This window comes from Neopsephotus bourkii, unplaced genomic scaffold, assembly GCF_033783945.1.
Source record: "Neopsephotus bourkii isolate Nb327-2 ecotype Australia unplaced genomic scaffold, CSIRO-AGI_Nbou_v1 NB_1298, whole genome shotgun sequence".
NCBI lineage: Eukaryota > Metazoa > Chordata > Aves > Psittaciformes > Psittacidae > Neopsephotus > Neopsephotus bourkii.
In genome coordinates, this window is record NW_026901782.1 from 350,088 (window position 1) to 372,248 (window position 22,161).

General features: G+C 38.6%; 1 protein-coding gene across 2 annotated transcripts in view; it reads right to left on the reverse strand.

Annotated features, from left to right (window-relative positions):
- Window positions 1-727: 727 nt before the first annotated feature.
- GAK (cyclin G associated kinase) overlaps window positions 728-22,161 on the reverse strand; it is a 69,401-nt gene continuing 47,967 nt past the window's right edge. Inside the window, exons 18-28 of one of the 2 annotated variants that reach the window (XM_061366059.1) lie at window positions 21,369-21,448; window positions 20,820-21,013; window positions 18,835-18,993; window positions 17,593-18,054; window positions 15,466-15,630; window positions 9,745-9,879; window positions 9,022-9,141; window positions 5,583-5,795; window positions 4,310-4,458; window positions 2,821-2,997; window positions 728-1,555 (exon numbers count right to left, since the gene is read on the reverse strand). In XM_061366059.1, coding sequence (XP_061222043.1) covers window positions 1,454-1,555; window positions 2,821-2,997; window positions 4,310-4,458; window positions 5,583-5,795; window positions 9,022-9,141; window positions 9,745-9,879; window positions 15,466-15,630; window positions 17,593-18,054; window positions 18,835-18,993; window positions 20,820-21,013; window positions 21,369-21,448 — 1,956 coding nt within the window. In that variant the 3' untranslated portion in view covers window positions 728-1,453. Of the gene's footprint in view, window positions 1,556-2,820; window positions 2,998-4,309; window positions 4,459-5,582; window positions 5,796-9,021; window positions 9,142-9,744; window positions 9,880-15,465; window positions 15,631-17,592; window positions 18,058-18,834; window positions 18,994-20,819; window positions 21,014-21,368; window positions 21,449-22,161 lie in introns of both variants that reach the window. The other variant, XM_061366058.1, reaches the window with a different exon arrangement.

The following is a 22,161-nucleotide window of genomic DNA, read 5'->3' on the forward strand; positions in this document are numbered from 1 at the left end:
ACCTACTGAGATTTAAAACTGTTGAGGTGGCATTAGAATCTTATGTTTTCTGTTCAGATGTTGCTCAGCTGAACAGCTACCTCTTATAATGGTACAGCTTGCCTCTCAGTTAAGCATGCAAAATGTACAAAATGGCAAGACAATAAAAATATCCCCTTGAATGTCCAACTGTACTGCTTCAAGAAATTGCTGCCAAAGCTTCAATACCACAACATTAATTTTCAACATTTTCAAACATGACATGAAAATTGCATTGTTATTACACAGAGTATAACAGTCATTGGTCATTTGTATTCATTCACCCCAGTACTAGTGAAAAAACTTCCTTCTCAACAGGCATAGGGATGAGAAAACATGGCAAGTTTTGTTATCAAGTTGTGCCTCTACTCCTCTTGCACTAGCTGGTGCATGGAAGGTAGGTGAGCAGAAATACAACAGCCTATCAATATACTCCATGTTTTCACATACAATGGTGTCATGCATATCTCAAAATACGGAAGTTCAGACATGCAACAAAATGTGTTAAAGCACTTTATATGCTCTCCTGATGACAACGAGTCATGTAGTATTTACTCAGACAAATCAAAGCAGAGCAAAATGCTTTGTGCTTCAAGTTTCAGAATAACACTATTCCTATCAAAGTATCTGAAATGCAATGAAAGGAATGTTCTACTGAAATTGGAAGCAAAAGACACCATTTAAAGAACTAGGAAATAAGCACTGACCAGAGCACTGCCTTCCAAAGGTTCATAATAAATAACAAAACATCAGGGTCATGCAGACCTTCAGTCACGATTTGTTTCTAGATTCTTATGCATTAAAAAAAAAAAAAAAATCAAGAACAACCCTGGCTGACTTTCCCACATTGAGGATTTGGGGGGATTTTGGCTAAACAACTGTTACTTTATTGTAAGGAACAGAGGTATTGTCAGAAAAAATGTTATTTACAGAATGATTATCAGATTGATTACATAAAACACAGATGAAAATATACACCTCCAGGTTTGAGATAAGCCAAGCAAATTCACTGCTGATAACTAAAGCACTTTGAACACGGCGACAGGCACCAAACATCAAAATTGAATCACAAAACTACTGAAGTAACAGACAAATTGGGGAATGTTTAGGTAAAACAGATCAACGAAACTGGAATGATTTATAATTAGTATCCCAGAAATCATGGAGCTTCATTAAAATTCTGTTTTACCATATATAAAACTGAAAGGAAAGTTTTACTCCCAGACTGATTTCTTCCAAATATTGAGCAGCTGTTTTCTTAATGCATCTATGTAATGCTTTGTACTGTAGATCTTATACCACACCTCACCACATGTAAGTGCATCATTAGAAACTGCGCTGAAATCAGGAAAAAGCGCTTCATTGATAGGCGCAATAAAGTCACAACAATGGTCAGTTCCATGTTTTGGAAGCAGTTCTGTTAAGAGGTGATGTTCTAGAAAAGGGACTTTGATCCCTGATTTTCAAACTCTGACCATGCATCATTCAATTCCATGAAGATCATTTTGGCATACTGCTCATAAGGTTGTCCTGTGGCCTGAAAACAAACATATTAGAAGCATAAAAATGTTAGGAAATATGAGACTTAGGAAAGATCTCACCCCTTTTATATTTGCCATCTTATTCAGCAGCTTTAGGCAGCTGTGTGAATATAACTTTGCAGACACAGAGCTCTCTCCAATCTTACCCAAAGTTTACCATGAGTATTTTAAACAAAGCCAAAGCCTTGGGTTCCTTATATTACTTCAAACTTTTTAGTCCAAGTTATAAATAACTGAAACTTTGCTAAAATCAGTTTCCAAGCTTAACATATACAGTTTTATTACTTAATACTGTTAATGACCAAATCCACTAATTTTTTTTGTTTCCTGGCAGATCATGCAATAGCATACAAGAATAAAATTTAAGTATTACTTAAGATAACTCTTCCTGGATAGCATTGCCTGGAGAAAAATCTGTTGCTGATCGACAACTGGAAAAAGGGAAATATAACCCCCATTTTCAAGAAGGGGAAAATGGATGACCCAGGCAATTACAGACCAGTCAGTCTCACCTCTGTGCCTAGCAAAATCTTGGAGCAGATTCTCCTGGAAGGCATGCCAAGGCACATGAAAAACAACAAGGTGCTTGGTGACAGCCAGCATGGCTTCACTAAGGGGAAATCCTGCCTGACCGATTTGGTGGCCTTTTATGATGGGGCTACAGAACTGATGGACAGCGGTAGAGCAGTTGATGTCATCTACCCGGACTTGTGTAAAGTGTTCAACACTGTCCCACACGACATCCTTGTCTGTAAATTGGAGAGACATCAACTTGATAGGTGGACCACTCGGTGGATAAAGAACTGGCTGGATGGCCACACACAAGGAGCTGTGGTCAATGGCTCAGCATCCAGCTGGAGACCAGTTTTTTTTCCAAGCGTTTTGCTCTGAGCCTTCATACACTGGTCAATAGTCCTAGAACACCTGAAGTATCAGCCGGTATAAAGCAGATTCCACTAATCAGCGTTAAACCTGCCAGCAGTCAGTTAAAACCTAGTGTAACTGACTTTATGGGATCTTTAATTTGTTAACGTTTATTTGTTGTATTCTGTGATGTGTCAGGATGACAAGAAAAACCCTGTACTACCTCAATGCAGCAGCACATGAAATTCAGCAGACAGTGGAAGCAATGTGAAGAGCATCTCGGATGCTGATCAAGAAGCAAGTTTGCAGCATCCGTCACTGACTAGCATGTTGTGGTAAAAGCAGCTTGTATTCCTTCTAAAAAAAATTAAAAAAAGGATCAGAGGAACACACTAACCTTATCTGGATGAACTACAAGCACTGCTTTCCGGTAGTACTTCTTTACTTGTTCAGGAGTTACTAGATCTGCCATGCTGACTGGTTTCCACTTATTTTCCCCTTCCCAAAGCACTGTATGAAGAGTGGATATTAGTGCTCTGATATTTCTCTCCTTTCCTTCAATCCATTCAAGAATCTGGGAAAAACAGAACATACAGCACTGAATACAGCACTGTAAGCATTCTCAGTCTGTCCAGACACATAACCTTCACTATGTACAAGACTACAAGAGTAAGACTCAAGTACAGTTGTCTTGCTGCATCAGCCCCCAAGCCCAAGTGTCTTACTATATTCTTCTTTCCGGCACTCAGATCATTTGCCACCCAAAGTGAAAATCTGCATCTGCCACTAGGGTGTAACTCATTGTCATTAGTTTATTGCAGATATTGACTCATTGCAAGAGAAATTACTCAGATGGTTACACATTAGAAAACCCTGCAAAAATAATGACAAGAGAATTGACAGAGTAATTAAAAACATTTGTTATGATTACATTAATTCCCCGTCAGGGCACAACACTGATTTACTAAAATTCTTCCCTGGTCTGCACGCAATTTGCAGGTCACATATATTAGTAGTTAATGTTTCCTTAACCAACCTGCAGGGGTGCACAAACTGAAGTGTTTTTTCAGATACCCCCATGAAACTCGATTAGAGTAACTGATCATTTCACAGACTTTAAAAATACTATTCAAGCCTCTGTGATACAGTAATACAGTGTCCCCACTGAACACTGCTTTACATAATATGAAAATCTCTGCTCTCTGTTGGCCATCAGTATGGTATATAAAAACCTCTATTTCCATTTACTGTGATTTGTGTTAAAAGGTACCCAGGCAAGCTCTGCACACTCTCTTAAGATACTCTGTGAAAACCAATTTCAGCATCAGCACCATACAGACCACAAAACTGAAAATATATTAATATGTGATGCTATCAGTGAGTAATACATCAGAAAACCTTAACAGCCTACCAGGTAACACCCCACAGACCAGTTCCACAGCTCATCTCCAGAACTGCATCTTTTAGTAATTTCTTAGGACAGTAGCAGCACTTGCTAACGGTAAATGCAAGTTAATGGTCACCCTGGAGACAGCTGTTCTCACCTGCCTGTTTTTTAAAACAGTAGTTTTGTATTATGAGACATATCTAGCTTCAAGAAATGGGCTCTGACAGGAAAACAGGTTCTTAAATTCTCCAAGCTTAGCTGAAACAAACAGAAAATTGCATTCCATCCAAATAACTTTTGTGTTGTTGCCACTGTTGTTTCATTGCCAACTGACTCTTGTTCATGCCAATTAAATTCTACAGTCAAATGATTTAAATACAGATAAAATTTCATTCTGCTTTATCAATCTGCTCTGTTAGTCACTGTATCTCCTGTTCTGGTATCAGCAGTTTTAAGCATAAGCTGAGATTTTATTTAAGTAGAAAACTCTTAAACAAACCTTGAGTTTCAAGGGGTCCATATCTTTAGACATTTCTTGTTTCCTCATCTCAGCAATGGTCTTTGGTCCCTTTTTATCAGATTTAGCTGAAAACCCTTGATCAGATAAGAGATCCTCAAAGTCATTTTCTGAAACTTTTGGCTTTTGACCTATGGAAGAAGAAAAACATGAAATGAAAAGTTACATAGGAGAATATATTAAAGGGGGAAATCCACTGCACTTAGATACGCCTGTATCTGACATTTCTCACTATCATGATAAATATACTTTAGTGGCTTGATAAACTCTACAAGATTAACAGAAGGACAGGAACAAAGGGATCATTGATGTGCTTTCAGTCCAGCAAAACAAATAGCTGTGTTTGACTATTTGCTTGTCTTTTGGGGTTATTTCCCCCCCCCAAAAAATGAGTAGATTTGAGGGAGTACCCATCTACCTTCACGAGTTCGGAAATGGTTGCATTTTTCCACTAGAAAGTAATTTGAACTGCTGTACAGCAGTCTGTCAAGTGATCACATACTTCATCCTCTAGTCAGAAATATGCAGTCAACATTTAAGTATGCCAAAACTTAAAAATACCAATAAAATATCAATCAAATATCAGTATCAATGGTCATTATAGAACCAACAAATTTCAGAGAACTGTAGAATAACTGAATTCTGAAGAGGCCTCTGGATGTCACCTAGTCCAGCCCCCACTCAAAACAGGGACAACTAGGTAGTTTCTCAGGTCCTTGTTCAGTTGAGGTCCATCCGTTTTCAAGAATGAGGAATCACAACAACCCTTGCACCGTTTCAGCATTTCATCATGCTAAAGAAAATTGGTATTTTCTTCCCTGTTGTCCAATCAGACTTTCCTGTGCTGCAGCTCACACTCGTGCCTTTCCATCCTGCTCATCTCTTTCCAGATACAGATCAAAAGAATAAATTCAACTTTTAGAAGTACCTGATGTTCATCTATATGCCAATTAAATAAAGAGAAGCATAATCCTAATACCAACACACCAGGAAAATAATTTTTTCCAACAATGTGGATGAGTCCCTGTCCATCCCTACACCTCTAGGTTTGCCTGTTCAGTTGGAACATCTTACAGGACTGGTTCCAAAAGTGATTCCACCTCCTACCTTCCCACCACTGTTTGAAACACAAGAATTTCCAGTAAGTTTAACCTTTAAGACTAGCTAGCTACTATTCTTCAGCTAAAAAGAATGTCACATCTTTTTACTGTGTGTGTCACAAGCACCATTATAAGTAATGTTTCAGAAAACTTACCAAAGCTTGGGGTTCTGACTCCTCTTTCCTCTCGTCCTCCAATAACACTGAAGTTTACTGTATAATTTGGTTTAGCTGCTGTGCTGGATTTAGGCTGAGATTGCCATGAAGTACTTTGTGGTTTTGTGGATTTCTGCCACTGATTTCCCAGCTTCTGAGATGGAGCAGTCTTCTGACCAAAGCCTCCAGTCAAGAGTCCACTACTGGAGGAACCTAACAATAAATGCTAAATTATTTGTTCAGCTCAGTATCTGTCACCTGTTTAACACAAGACAGTTTTGTCTTGACACCTAACATAGTGTGTTATTACACTGTCACTACAGTGATATCACTACACAAGAGAAAGTGTGACAGAAAAGTGTAAAATGAAGTTAAGAGTCTCAACAAGTAACTTGGATGGCAGGAGCTAGAGCCATTACTGAATTCATTACACTTCAACATCTGTTAATAAGCAGAGGACATGGAAAAAAGTAATCACACAATCAAGAAAGTGTAAGATAACTAGTATTTTCAAGTGAATGCTTTCAAAGTCTAATGATTTCTTGCACTACTGTTTAAGAAAGATGAGAAGGTTATTCTACAGCAACATTAGCAGGGAATGTTGCACATCGGCAAAAAAAGCACTGAAGCCTGCAAGAGTTACTGTCATAATCACCCTGGTGTGATCTATAGGCCTTTATCAACAAAGATAGACTAAGTTTTTAGCATCCCATTTCCCTTCATTAAACCAGTATGAATAACACTGAGTACTGCAGAATAGAGAAAAGGCCCTGTCTGTTCTCCAGAGTAGCAGGTGAAGCTGCTAAGAAATGTAAACAAATTGAGCAAAATGCAAACAAATCAACTTTTTAAATTCATTTTTTCAGCTTTTTGTCTCCCTGATGAGACTAAACATGACTTTGGTGTGTTTTTTTATTATAAACCAAGCTACCGTTAAATTGCCCTTGACTGACTTCCTTTGGAAAGACTCTTAGAAACTCAGTTCCCTTGACAGCTTGCTTATACCTGGCATGTATCCATCACAGGATAAAAACAGCAAGGTTGAATTCAGATACGTCTAGATTTTTTGGAAAAGAAAACATTTTATACACTTATGGCATCCTAAAAGAGATTAAGACCTCTCCATGTTGGAAGAATTCCCTAAAAATGAACATGAATTCAAGACTAGTGGTAAATAAGATTACACACCTGAAACCTGCTAGAAAGTACAGTGAATGAAACACACTTCAAAACAGAAGTCTTTATCACTTGGTCTTGAAAACAACCTTATGATCCCATCTCATTATTTCTTGGAGGAAGGTGAATTGGTATTTGCATCTCCACATACATGATTAATCAGGTGATGATTAACCTGACTTTCAGCTAAAACACATCCCAAGCCAGTTTAAACTTGTTTTTACTTCCCATCTCTTTTATTTACCCTACAACCTCAGAAAGAAAACACCCAAGCTTGCCTGTGTATACATACTAATGTGAACTCACTTTCCTCTTTCAGCTTCTCAGCTCCCCTGATAGCTCTCTTTTGTGGCTGCTGCTGCTCACATTTATAACAGCTTAAACAAGAGGATGGTCTCCAGGACCATGTATAGTATACTATACTAAGCCTCTAAATACCACACCCGATTAAAACCTACTATTGCAATGCAACACCTGATAAAATCTACGACTGCACTGTTTTTTCATGAAAGCACACAACTGCATTGTCAATTCAGGCTCTGGTGACTTCTAATTTGTGGACCCTGTTACTAGTCAGAGTACATGACCTCATACACTGAAGAAATAATCTAATTCTACTACTCTTGCAAGGAATTCTACATTCATTACTTCAGTGTTCAAGGCCACCAATTCTTCCTGTAGGACAAGCCATTGCTCACTATCATCAGTAATTTTCAGCATCACACTCCTACTTTCTGCTACAAGATTACTCCTTGAAGAGTGTAAGAATACAAACTATGACAGAACACTACTGGTATCCTACCAAAAGCCTGATACCCTACCACTAACTACCTTTAGCTATAATTCATTTTCTGTTTACACAGAATTCCCAATATAAGCAGCTTTCACTCTCTTTTCCCAGAGTAACGACTTGTATGTGAAGGCTAAAAAAGTCCTTTGAAAAATACAACAGCCTAAACTCTAGTTATTACAATTCCCAGAAAATTTAGTTCAAGCCTCAAAAAGGTTAACTAGTACAATGGCACGTGGCTAATTTTAAACACAGTAACTTTTCCTATTGAGAGTTATCTAACAGAACTAATAAACTGATCTAAATCCTGCTAAAAACAGTAGTTTCTTTCACTGCTTCAGTGTGTGCTATACCTACATCTCCAAGTCAAACACAATTTCTTTTTTACTGCTACACTATAGATTTAACATGTTCATATTAACCTGAACTATTGAACCAGAAAGTTTCTGTAGATTTTTGTACTACTGAGCCACCTTATTGGTACTGCTTCAACACCAGAATTTTGTGAGTAATTACAAACAGGCAACACTAAGAAGTCAAATACTGTATGTGACCTTGTGTTTATTTCACCAAGAGGGTGATCAATTCAATACACATGGTAACTGCCAAGGCAACAGGATAAAACCCTCTATGAGCTTCAGGGTAAAGGAAAGAACATTCCTGCAATTCTGCAACTAAGCAACTACAGGCTGTTCTACAAATCATTCCTTGGATTTCTGGTGGTTAGTCACATCAAATAGCAACAAATCAGCGATCTGCTATTATGGTGGTGTGGTCCTGAAATGCAAGGACCTGTGCTCTTTCTATTGCCCTTAGTATTTCTGCTGTTTAGAATGCTGCAGGGCTAATTTCTGGGTTGCGGGTAAACATAACATCTCGGGACAAATGTTAAACTACGATGCGTCTCATCTTCCGTAACTTCTTGTGCACACCACTGCAAACTGACAAATGTTCATAATGCACAGGAATACCACGAGCAAGCATGGGCTTGATTTGTGTTCACACAAACATGACAGATTTGAGTAGCACAGCTATGAAGGCATACTGAATTCAAAGAAGAGTACTGAATAAAAGGAAAACAACTGTCACTTTGTAGCTAACAATTTAATCAAGCTTTCATTTATATCCTTCACAGATATGTCAATACTGATAAGAAACCTCATGCTCAGTTACTGGATCAGCAACTCCTTGTTTCTCTTACCTTCTACAACTAGATTCTGATGCAGTAAGTATTTATACTGTTTCTAAATCACAGCTGTGGTTATTGTCTGAAATATTACTCCAGATGTTTTGCAAAATCTCTGTAAAGATTGAATCTTGTTGAGTCCACTCTCAGCAACTACCTCAAGCTGGTTGTTAACAATTACAAGAAAACACTTTCCTTTACACAAGCTATCAGTTACATTGACTGTTACATGAAGCAAATCAAACGATAAGGGCATTAAACATAGTCTCTTAAATGCAAGATCTTACCTGGAAGACCAGATCCAAGATTGGCAAGATCAGCAAAAGGATCAAAGTCTTGAGATTTTGCCTGGCTGAAAGACAGACCTGAAGACACACTGGACTGGCTCCCTGTGGTAAAAGCTTGACCTGTATAGTAAGAAAACATATTACGTACTTGGTGTTATTTGGAAATTGAGAGAATGAACAGAAGTACTATTTCCACAACACCTTGAGTAAACTTCCCCAGCGTTCTGTTCCATGACACCTTTTACCACAAGAATCACCATTACTATAGGGACTGTAGTGACATGGGGTAACAGGTTAAAACTTAAAACAGGGGAAGTTTAGACAGTGTAAGGGTGGTGAGGCACTGGAATGGGTTGCCCAGGGAAGTTGTGAATGCTCCATCCCTGGCAGCGTTCAAGGCCAGGTTGGACAGAGCCTTGGATGACATGGTTCAGTGTGAGGTGTCCCTGCCCATGGCAGGGGCGGTGAAACTAGATGATCTTAAGATCCTTTCCAACCCTAACTATACTACGATTCTACAGACAACTGAAACTATTTGGTTCTTCTGCTCTGAAATTAAAAACTACAGAAGTGCCTTACTAAAGAGGCATTTAAGCACAAGAGCACAGAGTCCTTTAAGCAACAAAAGGCATGAGGACATGTTAAGCAGTTTCAGGTGATTAAACTGACCAAGTCTGAAATATTCCTTATTCCTTCTAATGTAAAGATTTAATTTTGTAATACCTTCAAAAAGAGGCTTCAACTGTGGTGACGCTACATTGCCAGATGCTGAGGAATCTGCCCAAGAATCCCATCCACCTAAGAGATCTGGGTGGCTTGTAGAAGATGGCATTTTAGGTGGCTCTGGTGTCAAATTTCCTATAGTGGAAAAAATAATCTTTTGATTATTCTTTAAGAAAAGCATTACAATAATGGATATTTTGCCAACGCCAACAGAACTGTGAACCAGACTGTCAGCTATAATGGCCAGCTACATGGCTTGCTGAAATTTCTCCATATCACAGTCACACAGTCTTAAAAAGGCCTCAGAAGGGTTTTACCACTGGAATCCCTTCACTTGTATTTGCAACATCCCGTGCACTTCACAGAAAGGATATTTTCATGCACCAGCAATGTTATGAACTATGACTAGCTAAGGGATGGCATGCTGTTGTTCCTGACAACACAGCAGGTAACCAGAAATCAGAACTGCCTCATGAAGTGGTGTTCCATATTACTCAGCAGTCTGGCTGCTAGAGATGGAACCAGCTTACTTCAAACTGCAGGTTTGCCTACCCAAGGCCTCATCTGACAAACGGAGCTCTTGACAAACTAACGTCCCCTTTAGGTTAAATCCATGAATGAAGGCATGCAATTGAAAAGCAGGATACAGGAGGTGATCGATTCTGGGAAAAGACTGAGAATCACTACATCTATGGAAAAAGCCATTTTTCTGCATTCAACACAAGACCACCACACCAACTGCAAACGGGCAATGAAACAGTCACGGTCAAAGGATGCAAGGCTGCTTCCACTAACTTCTAGAAAGCATCACATCCATCACAAAGTTAAAACTTTCACCCCTGATGCTTGCAAATTATTCCACCCTCTCCCACACATAGTATGAGGCAAGCCTTCCTCAGAGTGAGAGGTCCTAAGATTAGAACACTCAAAGCTTCAGGACACCTCTGTGCATTCCTTTTGAGCACAGCTTTCAGAGACTCAGTGAAGCAAGACAGCTTTCGAATGTAACTACCCCTTGAGTGCCACAACAGTCAGTGCTAAAGGAGAGGTGGTGTTTCAGCAAAACCAGTATGTTCAGTGGTGCTCTAAGACATTTTGAAGACCTAAAGTCTGGAAAGCTAACCCAGCCACCCTTACACAAATAGTGCCATTTTGATGCTTTTGGACATTTTCACTACTACATCATGATTTTTTACTTCTCTCAGCTTCTCAACTTTACATTCTGAATATTGATATCAAATCACAAAGGTCATTTTATCTTATCTGAGGAAACAATTTGAAGCAAATTAAATATCTCCTCCACCAACGCAATCCACTAATCCTATTTATACTTGGATCTTACAGCTGCAAAGAGAACACATCAAATACTCCGCAATAGATGTCTGCCATGAGCCTGTATTACAGAAGAGTCACCTCTGCTGCATGTAAAGGAAAACAGATTAAAATGTAGAGCAGCCAAAGTCTTCTGACAGGATGGTATGATTTTTAGCCCTTTCTCCAGACTTAAGCCTCATCTCCCTGCCTTTGAAACTACCAACAGAACAGCAGTGTACTTGCTTCAGTACTCAGGACCCCAGCTATCTGCTACACAGCAGCGTCACTAGCTATAAACAAAGTATCTGAAAGTGTCTATTCACCAGTTTAAAAATCTGCTGTACCAGATGACACTCCCAACATTAAGCAGGCCTTGAATTAATATTAGTAATGATTTTAAGCCAGAAATAACTTTAGCTTATTATCTCTGCTATTACAAGGTTTTTACAGGGCATGGGGAAATGAACCACCACATACATAATTAACTATTATAAAACCAAGTTGGGAGAAGTGAGAATAAAGTAAATTACAGCTAAATGCATTCTGAAAGACTGAGAATACACTAGAGTAATCAGGTGTTTTATAACTGCTGGCATAAGAGCAGTCAAGTTCACCACTTCCTCCACCCTGAACAAAGCAGAGTAGCCTACTGCTATGCGCACTCCTAAATGCACTATGAATAGCAAAAGCTCACATACATCCACAACACTTCCATCAGAAAAATCTGAAACAATGGAGTACAAGAACATGCTGAACAGAGAAGATGTTCCTCCTGGAACTATTTATTATTATGCTATAGTATTTCTAGCTGTACAACTTAGGCATTGCAATAGATTTTAACATCAAGAAATGGTGTTACACATATTCTGATGAGGCACTTCAGAATCCTTCGATTTTGTAACCTGGCACACTAGAGTTTGTACAGACACATCAAGGTAAAGCAGCAGAGTATCTAAACAAAGGGTAAAACATGAAGCATAGCTAAATATTCCAGAAATTGAAGCAACTGAGATATTGGACAAGCAGATTCATTCCTGTTTGTCCCTTAAGTTCTTCATTAACGTGCTTATTTATAACCCTTATCCATACAGCAGCAAGCCACTTGGAGGCCAGAGTACAGTTCTATACTAACACTGCTCAAACCAAACTAAAATAAATGTAAGATGCTGATAATCAGATGACACTTTCCATCTTCCCAAAATAAGAGACCTGTGTTTTACTATATCCTACACACAACTTCACATAAGGTTTTCTTTATTTAACTTATCTCAACAGGAAATCCTTTAATGACAGAGGACAACAGGATTTTCTGTGAACTAAGAGGCTGGTTTAGTATGATGCAAGGTTTTTTAACCATGTCTAAAGCCTGACTGAGAACACGGTTGTCAGAGAAATTAACTTCCACTTAGGAGATTTAAATTTCTTTTGGTCACCTTCCACATCTCCTGCTATCTTTTGATCAGATAATTCTGATACAGGGAAATACGTGCCTAACTCAACTTTTATTAGAGATGACCTTCTACTTGTATAGTCAAATGTTCTCAAAAATGCTCACTGAACAGATACCTAAAGAAAAATGGATACTCCTCCAGCCTCTGACAATAGCTTACTTTTGCAAGTGAGGCCACTTAAGAGCAGGTTACCAATTCTGAAGTGAACAGTCATTCCACCTAATAGCTTCTCTGCCAAATTAGTACAGCTTTTCACAGAAAATTAAATTACCTTGTTAACACACTGCCATTTAGCAGCAAATGCTCAAAATTTTCATATTAGAAGACAGAATTCCTTAACAGACTGGATATTCTTTAAGATCTATCTTTGCTACAAATTGAAATTACATTTCAAAACTCCTGTGCTTTTAAATTTCAAGCCACACTGAGAATTACAAACCTTGAACTGTAATTCTTGAACTTGTGTTCACTGAAACAGCTTTTCTCCTGGTATCTATAAATGTTTAGCAACTGTTTACTCCTGAACAAAACTTATCACTAAAATTTAATTCTAGACATTTATATGTCTAGAATTTTTTTTATAGCTCCAATAACAGCTTAACAGCTGAACATTAACAGTGGTCTCCTTGAGGATGCAGGTATATATTTATACTGTAGTAGTTCACATTTATGTCTTTTTCCAATTTAAATTTGGTACACAAAACAGTTCTCCGATGTAGGGATTAGAGCACCTCTGGCATGAGGATAGGCTGAGGGTGCTGGTATTGTTTAACCTGGAGAATAGAAGGACTAGGGTGGGCAATCTTATCAATGTACATAAATACCTAACAGGAAGAAATAAAGACTGAGTCAGACTCTTCTCAGTGCTGCCCAGTGGAAGGACAAGAGAGGCAATGGGCACAAACCAAAACAGTTTCTTCTGTAAGTAGTCAAACACTGGCGCAGGTACTCCCTAGAGGTTGTACAGCCTGCATTCCCAGAAATAATGAAAATTGGCAAACACATGGTCATTAGCAGCCTGCTCTACTTGACCCTGCTTTGAGCAGGCCAACTAGCTGATCTCCAGAGGTCCCCATCTCTGGAGTGGGGCAGATTTTGCCTGAAATGATGCTCCACAGATCAATACTGATTAAATCCTCTAATGAACAGAAAAAAAACATCTGTTTGGTAACCTCATGCAGTGACAACAACAGTGTCCTAACTAAAAGTTACATAAAACTGGCAACTATAGAAGTACACAACTAAAAAAATACATCTATTACTATTTATACGATAGAACAAATTTGTTGCAAAGGAAGCAGCAAAGTGGGAACTTCTCAGAAGAATCAACCACAGCTGGAATATAATTGCTTAAATACATTATAAAGCAGGTGATCAGCCAGCTAAACTTGCATTTTTTGAGGAGTAAGCCCTCACCTCAGCCAGGCAAATACTGCTTCTTTTTTTTTAAATCCAGTTTCTCTGTAGCTCAGACTGCATCACCCTGCAGGGTCAAGCAGACCAACTGTCCAACAAGGAGGAGCAACTCAAAACCACATGCAATATGCTCTCGGAAGACACTCCTAGATTCAGGGCAAGGGAGGCAATACCACCATTTCTATCTGTAGTGGTAGCCTCTGAGGAGAGGGGGGTCTGTAGTGGTAGCCTCTGAGGAGAGACCTGTACTGCTCTGTGCTGGACACAGCCATATCCAACAGCTATCTCCAACAGACCCAGGCAGCTGAGGACACAGCTGAGCCCCTCAGCCAAAATGGGGGCACCTCTGGGAAAACACAGGTAAACATGTTAAAAACTGCTGCAGAGCAGCTGTGACAGGGGTGAAAAAAGGACAAGAAACAGCCCTGCAGACCCCAAGGTCAGTGGAACAGGAGGAAGAGGAGCACCAGGTGTCAGAACACAGATTCCCCTGCAGCCCAGAAGACCACAGTGGAGCAAATATCGACACAGCAGCCTATGGGGGACTCCACACAGATGGCATGCCCTGGATGAAGCTGCAGCCATAGAAAAGAGCCCATGCGACAGCAGGCTCCTGGTAGGAGCTGCAGCCCCTCCAGGACTCACGCTGGGGCAGCCTGTTCCTGAAGGACTGTATCCTACAGACCCATCTTCTTGAAAGACTATCCCACGGAAAGGGCCTATGTAAGAGCAGGGGAACAGTGTGGGAATGAAAGAGCAGCAGAGAAGAACTGTTACAGACTCCCATTCCTATGAGGCAGACCCATGCTTTTCTTTGAAAGACACATTTAAAAAGCAGCACTTCAGGCTCCACCACTCCATTTTTGCACAGTTTCTTTTTGAAGAATGAGCATGCTTAGCAGCTCTACTTAGTAACACTTTGGAAATGATATGCGTAGGATAGAAATATGGGAAGACCAAATATACCAAAGCTTTTTGTTTACATTAATAGATTTTAAAATAAATGCATGAGGAAAAGGCTTCACCAAAAATACATCAGAGAAATTAAGTGAAACAAGATTAACATATTACATAACATACTCCATAAGTATATTACCACACTGCATTGAGGTCATGAAAGTCCAAGCTATCCTCAGCTTGCATTTTAAGAACTGGCTATACTATAACTTGACTTGCTCATTTCTCTCCCAAGGCTTCTAGAAAATCTTTAAAATCTGAATGCAAGCAAACTAGCAATCTGCTATCTAAAACTAAGTTCACAAGTGTTTGCGTACCCTCAGCTCTAAGAGCTCTCAGAGGAAACGACAGCTCCTAACAGAAGCAATGCTAGAAGTCCTCTCATTGTAAGTATTAGCATGACATTATACAGGATGCATTAATTGGTGCATTCATATCCACAGTCCCAGAACACAGAGCTGATTAAAAGAGCAGTCACAACAAGTGGATCTATTAAGGCATTAATCCACCTTGACTAAGCTGAAAGGCAAATGCACAGAACAGCAGAAACTGTTGAGAAACAGAACACCAGAAGCACACTTACCTAAATTCAAGAAATCTGAGCTGGAAGAAGGCGGAAGTGAACTGTGTGCAGAAGGAACTGTACTAGATGTAGAAGTTGGATGAAGGAAGTCTCCAAAGAGGTCTGGACCAGACAAGGCTTGATTGTCTAAACTTGATGACATTGTGAATGGGTCAAAAGGATCAGCTAAAAAAAAAGGGGGGGGGGGGGGGACAAAACAAAAAAATATCAAAACCCAAACAAATTTTAGAACAAAGTTGATAAAGCCTTAGTCCTTTGGGGGCACAGACAAAGATTAGAGCTCAAGCTGATAACTGCAGCAGCTTTCTGAGAATTTTTCATGGTCGTTACCACCTGTCCCCTTCCTTTAGACATTCGTGCTTTCATGTTGATAGAAGTATGTCAGCCATATACAATATGCACAACTTTGTCTTCAAACCCAAATCCTTACCAAGACTGCATACATTCAATAACGTTATTAATTTCATCCATGTAAGACACCTTAAGTGAGCGATCAGCTGCATAGAATAGAAGAATTACATTTGTTAAATGTTCTATAATGTCAAATCTCTGGAAAGTTTAAACAAAACAGACTACTAAACTACTAAAAAGTATATTAAGTAAAACATTCATACTACCATTTTGACTCGACGGCATTGGTGACTCTGGGGCAGAAAGCACGTCAACCCAAGACTGAAAACCAACAGAAGCAAGACTTTCAACAGGTCTCTAGTGCTCACAGTGAAGAAAAAAAAGTAACTGGAAGAGTATTTATAGTATGGGGCAACATGTGACAGTCCGCTGGAATTATAGCTTGTGATCCTCCCGTTTCTGCTGCCCCCTAGGGTCAAAATCGCCAAGAGCTCAGGGACTCCTGCCAGATTCACTCAGATGCTGAAGAAATAATCCTGCCACAGCACGCTAGCACATCCAGGGGTCCAAGACTCAGTATCACTTCAAAAAACCAAACCCTGAATTGCCATCGAACTATCTACTATGGCATCACATGTACACAAAACCTCAAGTACAAGTTTGATATGAAAATGAAAATACAACAGTGGCCAAAAATTCTTACTTCTGTATCTTTTATCCAATTCAAAAGTAGTTAAGATACATACAGGACTATTGTCCAGGTGTTCCATGGAGAAAGGCATAAAGAAAAAAAAGCCATAAGGCTTCTCTTACAGGCTTTTGCTTATGTCAAAAAAAGGAAATTGATTTCACATAGACCACAGTGATAAAAATCAATACTGAACTGCTTAAAAAGAAAGTAATATTCTAAATAACCTAAATTCTCTACAAAAATACTCTTCAGGTGTATGTAGGTTAAAGCTTTTACACCAAATAAATCATCTAATTACCTTTGTACAAATAAACTAAACCTTGGAAGTTTCATAGATTCTTTGACTGATATTCTCCAACTCCGTTCAATGCAGGCAGAGAATTGCTACTCCCAACAGTTTAGTCATGTGACAATGACCCAGCTATCCATTGGTAAGAGAAACAGAACATCTAAAGTAAAACACCTTGTTTTAAATACCAAATACCTAGCAGTGTGCAACATTTAGGGTACAGACCTGCCAACAACATCATTAAATCCAGCAAGAAAATGCTTTCTAGCAGTATGCTACTGGTCTGAGCAGTAATCTACAGGATTTCCAGCTCCCTAGCAGTCTTAAATGATTAACACTCAAAAATCCCACACAGACGTTTGACTTAAGCAGCACAGCTCTGTACTACACATAATGCTATTGCTTATATAAAGTGCAAGAAAGCAGTAATTCATTAGAATTATATTCCTTGGCAAGAGAAATTATTTCCTTATGGATTTAAAAGAGAATCTGGCATGTGATGTTTGTATGGAAATTGTTTAAGAATACTGAATCTCCTTTAAATCCAAAATTTGATTCTTTTCTGTTTATATGGTTTACAGCTAATAGGATATTGGCAACATAACAAAATACCCAGATAATATACTGCCATTTCTCTCCTTCGTGCAGTAGAAGCATCTATTCTATGCAGATTCTTGCTACAGATGCATATGTCTTCACTGTACTGACCAAAACACAGGACTCATTTTCTAAGCACAATGCAAGCAGTAGTTTTCACCTGCTGGCCAGCCAGAGTACTAATGTTAAATTTACATACCTGAAGACATGACTGCTGCTGAAGATGTACCCTGAGTAGCAGCTGGACACTGACTGCTGAAAAAGAAATCTGTTCCTTGTCCAAGAAGATCCCCAGTAGGCTCTTGTGATGTGTTATCCACAAACAGATTGTTCAACAAGTCTGCATTACTTGACGAAGAATTTGTTTCTGAGACAGGTCGTTTCTGTTGTAGTGAAATATCAGAGTCTAGTCCCAGTAAGTCTACATTTTCTTCAGGAAGAAATTTTTGTATTGGTGCAGCCGGAGCTTCAAAATTGGCTTCAAAAAGCAACTCTCCTTCTGGAGTAACAGAGTCTTTTTCATCAACGCTTACTGCACTTTCTTCGCTTGGAAAGGTAGGGTATTCCTCATCTGAAGGCTCACTCTCCTCCCTATCATCAGACAGTTGAACATGATCGTTTTTAGATGAACTGTCCTCTATTCCACTTTCTGGACTTTTCCCTTCTTGAATAAAAAAAAAATAACATCTTTAGATTACCAGGATTCTTCTGCCAACTAGAATAAGCACAGACTTAAATGGTAAGATCATATGAGGTCAATCCTTAATTAATTAAAGCTCACAAAAGAATTGATAAAAAAAATAACTGATGCCTACCACCTCTTTGTACAGGGCAGGCAAAGGGGCAGCTCACTACCATATTTGCTACTCTGCAAGGGCAAGGATTGCGGATTTTTTCAAAATGAAACTGACTTCGACATTCATCTCAGAACACCATACCACTTACAGCTTGGAAGATTACTCACTAACTGCTGCTTTACTCAGTCACAGCATTCAATGACAGCATAAGCAGTTACTGACATTTTTGCCATCAAAACAGAACCCAGAAGGAGGGCTTACACACACATGATAAAGTTAAGTTTTCTCAGTCCATACACACTGATACAGAGCCCACTGGTTAGTCTACTTTTCCTGTTTGTCAGCCATCGTAAGTGGAACTGTGTGAATACAAAGGCTTCCTTGCAGACTTTTAAGGTTAAGATTACTGCAGAAAAAGAAAAATTCAGCTTAGCATTTAAATTACACACAATACCAAAAGCCACTACTTGCTGTTTATCCAAGTGGAGTGGAACAGCCACCTATGAACCTGCAGAGCTCACTCTTTAAATAGCTTTTTCTCATTGTTCTGCTGAATAGTGACGTTTGCTGCATAAGAAGACTTAAGCACTCACTGGAAGGTGTACAAGATACAACAGATAGTTACTTCAGAAGAAAACAGGTACCTTTCCAATCCAGAGAATGAAAGAAGTTATTTGCATCAGTACTACTGCTGTGTGGGGATTCTGTATCAGTAGGTGCACTTTCTGAAGATTGCTCTAGCTGAGATGCTTCTGCCTCATATTGTGCAGTTGAACCTGGCTGTCTAGGCAGCTCCGGTTTCCCTGTAACACAGATTTTAAGCCAAACCCTTACACAGAAACTTTCTAAAACTCAGTCTTGGTCCTAGCAGTTGGCTAGACTACAGCAAGACAACTGTCTCAAAGCATCCATTGCTCTGCAAAGCCAAAGTCAGGCTCCCAGCCCCTATCTGAAATTAGCATTATTGACTTTGTTTTAACTTAAAAGCTGGTGAGACCATAACAATATTTTATTAAATCAGACTCATAGCAAAACACTGAAATATTTTATTTACGTTTGCAGGGAAATGTAATTAACACCTCACTTGTACCAACCTTCCCCTAAAATATGCAAGAGCTATGAACAGTGTCTGCAATAAGGAACAGAGTACCAGAGAAGAGCAAATGCAGCTATAGGGAGACCCCAGAGTATACAGCCACAGAAAAACATGGAGCTGCTAAATATCTAAAATGAATTAATACACTATGTGCTGTGATTTACTTCTTACATTTCTTATTTTACTAAGATCAGATATTAAGTGACTCTTGTGCAAGACTGAGTTGTGTTGAGTTACGTACTACTGTACCACCTCTCAAGAAGGCAGCTTCCTCATGCCTAGTATGAGGACTCGCTAAATTAGTAAGTGTACAACCACTCTTTGAATAGAATAGAATGAATGCCTGGGAGAAAATGTGTCTAAAACTAAACTGGTAGACCACTTCACCTTCCTTTCATATACTCAGCTATCGCTTACAGAGATGCTGAAAAATATAGTCTGCCTTAGAAAACAGATATGAATGATCATGATTAATGAAATAGTGCAAATTCAATTTTAATAAGGCAAGTTTTATAAAACCTGTTCACAGCACTTGTTCTTCTCCTATTCCCTTCCCACCAGTTTTAAGAAGTATTTTCAGTGGAATTTAAAACTCTCATATTTCATTTATAAATCAGAAAATGAAAGTGACTTAAATATAAGATTAATTTTTAGAGATCTGCACTATCAGTGAAACATCTTTAGTGAGACAAGGGGTGTGTTCAGAAATTTTTTTAAATCTCTATAAACTAAGTTAAATAGAAAATCACCTAAATCATAATATGAACCAAACATACGATTCTAAAAAAGCATGCTAAGAGCAGCAACCACCTTGTAGAAAAAAAAAGTGTAATTAAGATGTACCATATTAAGGGACAAAAAGTAAGAGTTCACATATGGTATACTAAAATCACTACAGTAATCTCCATCATGCTTTTTATTCTGGAAGCAAAGAGAAGGCTTAAGGGCCTTAATGAAAATGTCAAAGCTAATTACTGATACCAGGAGAAGAAAGATACTGAACAATATTAACTGGAATTGATGAAGGCATCTACAAATGAATTACAGAATATGTAGTATTAAAAAACAAAACAAACAGCTACTAGACCACATCAGAAAAAGTTTATAAACTGAATTACAGTATTACTTGGCTGTACATAAACACCTCAATAAAAATTTTTGTGAGGAATGTTCAGATGATTTTAAATGAAAAGATAATGGTGTCAGTTTAGCCAAATATAGTTATTTCAAGACATGTTGCCTACAAAACCTGGCTGTCACAATTTCATTTGCTACAATCCCTGCCAGTAGCATATTCACAGCTTTAAAGCCAGCATATGTAATGACAGTGGAGGAAAGACAAAGATAATTATAATCCATTATTGAAAGATAATTCATACTCTTTCATACAATGCAAACTTTTAACTCATATTTACAAAAAAACCTTTTAGAATTCTTTCACTTAGAGAAACATCAGAAATTAAATAAAACCCTTCAGCACTAAGTACATGAGAATCTTTGTCATATTATCTAGTTTTTCAAGAGATTCATTACCAAATTTGGATAAAATCTCTTGTTGTTCCTCTCGGGTGGAGAAAAGAATCTTGGGATTCAGTCCCTTTATATTCATGTTATCCCACGGTGGCTGTTCACAGCTAGGTCTGTCTCTGGGCTCTACCTCTACTTCCAGATTGACTTGAAACAAATCAGGGTATTTTTCTTGTATGTCACAGGCATCCAGATCATACCTGCAAAGATATATACAAGTAGATTGTTGATACTGACAGCTAACTTGATTAAAATCACTGAAGTCCAAGACAAAACTTCAAAAGAAATAATAGTATAAGACTGAAAACATACTGTATTTGTTTACTTTTTCCATATAGTTTAAATGGGTGGTATTTTGGTACAGAACTTTTTTTTGTATCATGAACAAACCTTCAGCTTCCTTGGGGTAAGAAAAGAGAAGAATCTTATTACAGTCAAAGTCATTACTTTCTACAATGACTATATTCCTGCCCTGCCATATGTTGGCTTGGCAGGTTAAACAGTTAAATAAAACTTCTTCCAGTCTCCTATAGAAACATGTAGGCAGAAACATACTTGGCAAATTTCACTGTGGTGGCATTTCGGGGCACAAAACCTGTGTGGAACTGAATCTGAAACATCTTCATTGAAGCCATCTGTTAAAAGCAAAAAATACAGGGAAACTATAAATACACATGAATAGTACACACAGTGTTGTGCCTTTAATATAACACAAAATACTTTCAGTATTAAAATATTTTAAAGTGTTTGTTCTGCTGCTGTTTAATTCCATGTACATTTTATTGTGAGATTTAAATGCAGCTTAAGACAGAATATAGATGAATCAATTACTACCATAAAGAAAGCAAAACACCTTAAAACCATATACATCTCATCACTAACCGCAAACAGGCAACTGAAGTCTGTTAAATATTTCCAGACCCTGTTCTGGATGCTGAAACTGTGTGACCTTCATTACTTTTCTAAATAACATACACTCAGAAAAATACTAATCAAGAATTACATCACAGCACCTCCCGTATGAAGATAGGCGAGAAAGTTGGGACTGTTCAGCCTGGAGAAGAGAAGGCTGTGTGGAAACCTCACAGCAGCCTTCCAGTATCTGAAGGCGGCCTACAAGGATGCCAGAGAGGGACTCTTCATTAGGGACTGTAGTAACAGGAGAAGGGGTAACGGGTTCAAACTTAAACAGAGGAAGTTCAGATTGGATAAGGAAGAAATTTTTCACTGTTAGGGTGGTGAGGCACTGGAATGGGTTGCCCAGGGAAGTTGTGAATGCTCCATCCCTGGCGGTACTGAAGGCCTGGTTGGACAGAGCCTTGGGTGACACAGTTTAGTGGGAGGTGTC